The 8,836-nt window shown below is 33.3% G+C and overlaps 1 protein-coding gene across 18 annotated transcripts in view; it reads left to right on the plus strand.

Moving 5' to 3' along the window:
- Positions 1 to 8,836, plus strand: part of LOC107645600 — a 28,153-nt gene that overhangs the window by 7,244 nt on the left and 12,073 nt on the right. For 10 of the 18 annotated variants that reach the window (XM_021103844.1, XM_021103845.1, XM_021103843.1 and 7 more), the window contains 5 exons: positions 3,433 to 3,549; positions 4,707 to 4,781; positions 5,150 to 5,186; positions 5,297 to 5,373; positions 6,603 to 6,671. In XM_021103844.1, coding sequence (XP_020959503.1) covers positions 3,433 to 3,549; positions 4,707 to 4,781; positions 5,150 to 5,186; positions 5,297 to 5,373; positions 6,603 to 6,663 — 367 coding nt within the window. In that variant the 3' untranslated portion in view covers positions 6,664 to 6,671. Of the gene's footprint in view, positions 1 to 463; positions 1,027 to 1,550; positions 1,698 to 2,927; positions 3,127 to 3,432; positions 3,551 to 4,706; positions 4,782 to 5,149; positions 5,187 to 5,207; positions 5,219 to 5,296; positions 5,374 to 6,602; positions 6,672 to 8,836 lie in introns of those variants that run through there. The other 8 variants (XR_002348260.1, XM_016349659.2, XR_002348259.1 and 5 more) reach the window with 8 other exon arrangements.

Genomic DNA, 8,836 nt, shown 5'->3' on the forward strand with positions numbered 1-8,836 from the left:
GGTTTTAATTAACTGGATCCTACACTAAAATATATTTATGCTCTGCTCTTTATTATGAAGTTCGAATATATCTTTTATTTTGCGTTAACAAACTAATACTAAATTCTAATTTATTTTGTGTTTTGCTCTAATAAAAAATGTAAGTTTAAATTTATATTTCAGTAATAAACTTCAATGGAGAGTTTGGTTCAATGCATATTCATTAAGTACTTCCCCAAGACTAATGGCAGAAAAATGTGTTACATGCATATCATTATGGACTTACTTTCAAGTACTAACACCAAAATGGGAGAGATTAGAAAATGTTTGCGTATGTTTTTTTTTTCAAAAATAAAATAAATTGAGCCCTTATATTGAATTCAACCACTATGAGGTTGTGAATATTATATGCATCACTTTTGTATATGCTTTTCTTTTTAATATTTAAAGTGATAATCTATTATGGTGCTTGGTAATTTTGCAGGGAGTTTTCATATTTTTGTAATTAGAGGACTTGCGAGAGATAGTGAAATCCAAGAGGGTAGTGTTCTGGAAGCTGAAGTTGAGCTGTTCAAGAAGTTTTTAGAGACAAGTGAGTGATTTGTATATTTATCCAAAAGTTTTATTTGTTTTGGGCATTGATTTTATATGTTATTTTGAACTTTGCATTTGGCCTTTATGTTAAAAGCTTTTTATCTTGATCATTGGTTAGGAAATCTATTTTGTTTTTTTATTGGTGCCTTTTATATTAACCAGGTGGACCTTTCATAAGTTCCCTATTCTATTTTAGTTAATTTTCAATATTTTTATGTGTATTTATTATTTGTTACCATTTTGGATTTTTATGTTCTCCTCCATTATGGGGCTGGCAATGTTCAAAGTGTTAGGAATGCTATAGTTTTAATATTAATTCTTTTATGATGTTCTTAGTATGCTTCTGATAACTTCTGCTAAGCCAACTTGATAGAGAATGTGAATTCCTAGACACAGAAGAGGATAATGAATGACAATCTTCTAATTGGGCTTCAAAAAATGAGTTGTGTTCCGGTATGGGATTTGTTTTTCCTTTCATATGAATTTATTAGATCATTGTGAAATATTCTTATTTCTTTTCATATGGTGAATCCCACCCCATTAGATATTTTGCATTCCAATAAGTTTTTACAAATGGTAGTTGATCTGTTTAAAATCCTAGAAAGATTCTTCTTCTCCTTCAATTTGGTGAGCATTTCTTTCTATATGCATCTGTTACTAATGGGAGAATAACAGGTTGGTTTGGCAAAGATTTCTTTTTTATCTCTCTTTTTAAAGAATATAATCTGTTGTCATATTTTATGCTTGATTATATTTCTTGCATTCTGTTATTTTATTATATTTAATAGATTAGTAATTACAATCAGTTTCAAGGTGTTTAGTTTTAATTAGTTGTTGGGCCTTAGGCTGTTTAATTTGATGTGTGAGTTGTCTTAATTTACGTTAAAAATTGCCGTTCATGATATTTACGTTTATCTTTGTTATCTTTCTGATTTTTGTTCTTTGATAGCAAATCTCAACGTTGTTATTATAAACAGAATTGTTTGAAGATCAAGCAAAAGACATTGGTTAATATGGCTGTTGATAGTGGATGTTACATATATCAAAGTCCAAGCTTAAATATTCTCATTGATTATCCCAACTTTAAAAAGATGACTTCATTGCAATTTCATGATTGGCCTAAGGTACCTTCATTTGTATGCACGGTATGCACTGTCTTTGGAGGTTTTGGTAGGTGTGTATGTCTATAGTTTGGATCTTTCAATTTTTTTTTTTGTTTTTCGTAAATCTGTCTATAACATAAAACAAGGAAAGACAGTGAGAAAAGGAAAAACAATATAACGCTTGAATTTTAAAAAGGGAAGACAGTGAGAAAAGGAAAAATAAGATAACACTTGATTTTTATCTTCTTTCTGAAACTATGCTACCTTTGTTGTGGCATATACTACACAAATGTAAGTTGATGTAATATTCATGGTTGATAATATTTTTGTGTGAATAAAAGAACTTTGGTGTTGGACAACAAAATGTTCAGATTTTTTGGAGAAAAAAAATAGATATTGACCCAAGCTGCTGATGCAAAAGTACATAGTAAGTGTTAAATATAACACTTTTTGCTTTTAAGTTTTTTGTTTCTTACTTTTTACAACTAAAACACATTCAAATATGATAACTTTTTTATTTTTACTGAAATATATATAGACTTCTTTCAAGTACTACTTATATCAGAAAATAAAATTTACACAAATACTTCTATTTGAATATTAAGACATGTTCAATTTATTATTCCTTGGCAAATCATTGCATTTTGCATTTTGTATTATAGTTTTTGTTTTTTCTTCGTTTAAATTGAACTTTACAGAGTGTGGTAAGTAATAGGTAGAGCAATAATAGGATTATCAATAAATATTAAAAAAATTAACCACTTCAAATATTAATATTAATTTTTTAACCGAATTAAACATCAATAATATAACAAAGATTAACCACTAAATACGTGTATATATTAAGTAAATTAACTCTTTCAATAAAAAATATAAATTTAAATATAACAAAGTAGATTAATTAGCGCGTGAGACATACACGTGATAAATTTCGATAATTTCTATTGTAATTTTTAGTTTTTACTCATTTTTTTAATACAATACGTGTGTCCGATTGACATGACCAAATGATTAGTCTGAATGATTATTAATTTTTTACTAATGAAAAATTAGACCTTTTTTTTTTATATGTTTGTTATGTAACAGTAAATTTGTGCTTATAAATGTACAATCGGATTCCTACCCTTGAATATAGTTTTAGCAGTATTTATCAACTATTATTAAAAAAGTTAACATAAATATTATATATATTAATGGAGTAATATTTGGGCCCGGCATAGCACGAGTTTTACAAGTAAAATGTATAAAACGGATTCCATCGTTTCACTTGTACTCATATGTTTCACCGACTAATACTAGGGTTTCACTTTTTCATTGTCCCCAAAACTCAACTCTGTCTCCGTTGTTTCTGAAATAAAATCATTGTTCTTTCTTTGATGCATCTTCCATAATTTCATCTCTTTGCGGCGGCTGCAGGCTACTTCCTCCCCATCGGTGGCTGCAAGCAGTGGTTTCAATTTTTCCCTTCTCTTTTATCTTTGTTCTGTTGTTGCTTTCTAAACTCTCATTGCATCTTCCATTTATTTTTTTGTGGTTCTTTTTTATTTTTTTTTCAATAAAATTTGACATTGGTTGATCCAGGTTTAAATGTCTAATTTTGAGAATTTGTTGCATATCGTATAGCCTCACTGTTTCCTTTCTAACTTCGATGCTTAGTTTGCTTTCGATTCTTTTCTTGTTGATGTTTGCATATGATTTCTTATAACTGTAAGATAATTTTGGTTATTTTTGGTTAATATCTATTTATTTGTTTTAGAGTTGGTCCAATGGAGGATAGCCAGGAAATTGAGGAGCAGGTGCAGGAAGAAGTGATTTCAGACAATGGAACTGAAAAGAAGCAGGAAACTCGTGATGAGATGCTTTCGCAGCACAGGTGATGTTTTAGGCTTGTCATTTTAGTGAATCTATTTGGTTCTGCATGTTCATGTAGTAGGATCTATTTGTCATGGAATCTATAGTATTTAGTAGAAATTGCTGTAGTTCATTTCTCTTGCTAAGCAAGAGAGAAGAGTTTATGGTGAATTTGTATTGTTTATACAGCACTGTAGCTTCAATAACCTAGTTAATGATATAAGGGACACTATATATAAGAAGAGTATCCAGGATAATGTTTCAGTAGATTAACATGTTGAACTTGAAAGTAATCATGGAATACAAACTTCACTTGTAAAGTATTCATTCTGTTGATCAAATGTATTTCAGATGGGCTTTCTAATTATTGATTAGAAGTAATATCAATGTATCTTGTAATTGGTATGTGTTGGCTTTCCCCCACAACCATCCAGATGTTCAACATAGATATAGGCATATTGTCTCCTAGTAAATGTCTGGATAAGGCTGTTTCTTTTTCAAAACCTTAGCAAATTTCTTGACCCTCAAATGAAAGGTTTCTATAACTAAAGGCATGATTCATGGACTTCAGAGTTCATTGCGATACTTTAGCATTGTTTGTCTATATTGGTGCTGCCATTACCTTCTTTGTTTCTTCCCATTATTGTCAATTTTCTTATAAGTAAATGCATAAACTAATAAATTTTATTATTTTAATTTCATTTTAGCTAAGGTTTTAATTTTTCCTTTATATGCGTATGAATAAGATATCAAAGGTGTGGCCATGAGTTTTCATTAGGTTCTTCCTATGGATTTTCAGATAATTATATACTTTTTTTAGAAAAGGATATAATTTCACTAATTAAGATTATTTAGAACTACACTACTCTATAAAAATATACTTCACAACTTTTACTTATTTAATATAAGAATAATTTTTTAACAAAATAAAATTTAAAGAATAACTTAGTAATTAAAATTTATTAAAAACTAAAATGATGAACTTAGTTTAAAGAATAACTTGGACAAAATAAAAGTTTAATAACTAATTTAATTACTAAGTTACTTAGAAATGTTGGATGTTAAACTTTTAAATTAGTTATTAAACTTAGACATGTTGGATGTTAACTGGTGCATTCTAATTGGTTGCTCAAGTTCAAGTTTGTGTCAAAATGATTTTCGCTGTGCGTGACTTTCTAGGCCTGTCTGCTCTCTATGCTTGAAGATTATACCAACGCGCAGCAAGAAAGAGAGTAAGAACGTCGTAAGCTGTAGGTAAGGTCCTCTTATTGGTTGAAATATTTTTCTAATTGGAATCCAGACAACACTTCATTGTATCTGTCAAATTCACTTTCCAACAAATTCACTTTCCCTTCTTTGTTCATCTTTCTTTGCTTTTAACATTTTGTTTGACTTTTTATTTAGTATTTTTTTTGTCTTTTCTTTTCATCATTATTTTTTGTTGATTTTAATTGGTTATTTTCTGTTTTGGTTCCTTTTTCTTTTTCATGGTTGTCCCTTCCTATATTTTATGTGTTGCTCTGTGTACTCTTATTTTCTTTTCAGTTACTGCCTAAATGAACACATATATGTGTCTCCAAGCTTTTCTTAAGGTTATGTACAATTTTTTTTGTTTTGCACAGTGGATCCTCAAAAGTTAATGCTGTACTGGAGTTTGTTGTAAATACTCTTCAACTCTAGTTTCACTAATTTCTATCTCTCATATTAATTTGTTTATTTGATAATTTATTGGATAAATCTTGCTCTCTTATATGATTTTCTTCGTTCAGCTGGAGTTGCAAATTTGTGGAGGAGACTTTATTTGTGTGCTAGATCCACAATGGATTTACTGGCACTATTCTAAAAGGTATGGCCTTTTTACTTATTCTCTTTGGATTCTACATTATAGATTGTGCCTTCTTCTTGATTGTTCCCCAATTTCATTGCACATATCTTAAAATTTTTGATTGTGTTTAGATAATGAGTCTTTGTTTATGGTCTTGCTTTTGGCTATGATAACCTCAACTATTTTTTGTAACTGCCATTATGTCATGCTTATAATTCTACTGTTAATAACCATCCTTTGCCTTGTGGGTTAAATCTTCTGCTTATTGCTAATATAATCAAAGTTACTAAAGTTTATTATCATGTCAAAAGATAATCTGAGCCGCTCATTATATAGGTGTCAAATGATTAATTCAAAGTTGCCAGAGAACTTCATTAGTATTTCAATTAGGATATTAATCTGTTTTTAGAAATTAAAAATTACTTTAGAGACTTCTAAATTTTTAGATAGTTAATTTCTTTCTAATAGTGAAGACATTGATAATTGCCTATGTTATCAAGTTTTGAATGGGTTAAGAAATATGCTTATTTAAGGATCAATTTTATAAGGATCAATTTTATAAGCTGATGAAATATGCAAATTTTGTTGAATTTCTCTTGGTTTCATAATAAAGGGAAGAAAAAATACACGAGATTTTGAGTTTGGGTTCTTCTTTTGTACCATAAGTTTATTTTTATCACCGAAATAGTGATGTATAATTTTGTATTGTAACCAATATTGTGGAAAGCATCTCTTTTTTGTGATAAATTATCTAATTTAGGCATCATTGTTATGCAAAAAGAGAAAGTGTATAAATACATCTACTATAACATGAACTGTTGGAAAATTGTTTCTACTTTGTTGGTTTGTCTTATTCTTTAAAGTTCAAGTCATGTATTCATATTTATTTAACTACTATTTTGTATCTAGAAATGTGATATAGATGTGTTCTTTAATCTTATTAAAGAGCTTTGGGACAACTGGATTAAAAATTTGTTGAGAAGATGGAAACTTTGACTTTTTCGAAAAGAAGTTTTTTGTATTTCTATATGGTATTTCTCACGATAGGCAGAATTTTTTGCTTCCAAAGACTATTAAATTTTGATTCTTTATGTATTACTTATTTTTATTCATTTGAAGTTTACTAATCATCATATTTGGATTTAGTTACTGGTCTGAATAATTGGTGTTTAATTAATTTTCTACATCTTATCTGATCTTTACTTTTGTTTTAACATGTGATCCGTGATGGGGTTTTTGAACATTTCAAGGAACCTTCTATTAATTGCTACAGTGACAATGATGGTCTTTCTGAACATCAAGCAGCATTGATGAAAAAGGTAAGCAACGTTTTAGACTCTATCTCCCTTTTATTAATTTATGCGTGATATCCATGTATCAATATGAGTTATTCTTCTCTTCTAACTAGGATTTCTTTGATTTTGTTTAAAATAAATATGAATTCAACATTTTTTAATCGTGATCCGTTAGTAAAAGAATTTGAAATCTTTTGAGGGTGCTGGGGTTGGAAGTGTCGGATCCCGCTAGTAAGGATTGACTGGTGGCGACGAGAGGACTGGTGGTGAAGAGGGGGTGAAAGTGTTGTGGTTGGCGGTATCGGATACCACTGGTAAGGATTGACTGCGGGTGACGAGTGTGGTGAGGGTGTTGGAGTTGGCGGTGTCGTATATCACTGGTAAGGATCGATTGCGGGCGACGAGGGAGGTGAGGATGCTGGATTGACTGGGGCGACGAGGGGGGTGAGGGTGCTAGGGTTGGCGGTGTCGGATACCACTAGTAAGGATCGACTGGCTTCCAGCAGCCTCCAGCACCGTCGCCGACGCCATTTGCGCAAGCCTCATCGCCTTTGCGGTCATTTCCGTCGCCAAAACCGTCTTCGCTGTTATCGCCGCCGACGGCATCACCACCGTCAAAGCCACGTCCACCCCCATCACCACCACCACACCGCCCCTGCCCCTCAGGCCACCACCATCGCTAAACACCGCCAACCCCAGCACCTTCACCTCTTCGTCACCACCCGTCAGTCCAGCACCTTCATCCTTCTTGTCACCCGCAATCGATCCTTACCAGTGGTATTCGACACCGTCAACCCTAGCTTGGGATGTCAATGGGGCAGGGCCGGGGGGGGGGATGTCTCCTTGCTCCTCATCCCCGCCCCATTCCCCACGGGGTCCCATTCCCCATCTACATAATAGTTCTAACTAATTATTAATTTCCATATGAATAGAGCTACAAGTATTTATCTTATACAAAAACTGCAATATTTTATGCAAAAAGTCTAAATGACACGATGCTGACTTCTTTCGAAATAACGCAATGGGAGGACGCAACGACGAGTCAAAGGAAAAAGCAGTGGACGAGGTGGGAGACGCGGCAAGAGAGAGTAGAATGGATACGACGGCAGAGTTACGAAAAGGAACACCGCAGATAGAAATTACGATGCGGTAAGGATGATGGCATGGTGAGGTGTGACGATGCGGTGAGAAGGGGTGACGAGGGGATGGCCGCAGAGAGGTTTGGATGGAGTATGGATAGCCTTAGGGATCTCTGAATTGAAGAGGGGTTATGCAAATAAAGATTAGGAGTTTTGGATTTCTATATATGTGTGTGAGAAACGACTAAAAAACATATATAAGAAATAGACTATTAAAGAATAATTAAAAAAATTCATAAATTTCGGAAAATAGCGGGGATGGGGTGGGGATCCCTGCTCGGGTTCCGCGCTTGCTTAGGGGAAATTTTGTCTCCCATCCCATCCCCACGGGGAAAAATTTTCCACAATCGGATCCCCATTAAGGGCAGTCCCCGCAGGGATACCCGCGTCTCGGAGAATTTTGTCATCCCTAACCCAAGCACCCTTATTCCCCTTGTCGCCAGCAATCAGTGCTTCCCAGCGGGATCTTTCACCGCCAACCCCAGCACCTTCAGCACCCTCGTCGCCACCAGTCAGTCTAGCACCTTTACCCCCTCGTCGCCACCAGTCCTTACCTACAGGATCTGACACTGCCCACCTCAGCACCCTGGTCGCCACCAGTCAGTCCAGCACCCTCACCTCCCTCGGCAACTGCAGTCGATCCTTATCCGCGGGATTCGACACCGCCAACCCCATCACCCTCCTCCTCTCGTCGCTTATTCTTTACCAATGGTATTCGACACTGCCAACTCCAGCACCTTCAACCATCTCATCATTCCTTAATAGCCAGTGATAAAGATCTTGAAACTGCTGCTTAGATGGAAGCTAATGGTGAAAATTCACCATCATGATGGCAACATCTAATTTCGGTTGTCCTTCCTTTTCTGTAAGTTTGTTCATTTTGGGCTATGATTTTAAAAATTTTTTACTTTTAAGTACTTTTGTTATTTGGTATTGTTATTATTTTATATTTTAAGTTAATTAGTTTGGTCATGTATTGTTTAAAAATTTTAAAAATAAGAATCGAAAAATATTTATTGATTATTAATCGTTATGTTAAATTTTTTTATA

Source organism: Arachis ipaensis, chromosome B06 (assembly GCF_000816755.2).
Source record: "Arachis ipaensis cultivar K30076 chromosome B06, Araip1.1, whole genome shotgun sequence".
NCBI classification, from domain to species: Eukaryota; Viridiplantae; Streptophyta; class Magnoliopsida; order Fabales; family Fabaceae; genus Arachis; species Arachis ipaensis.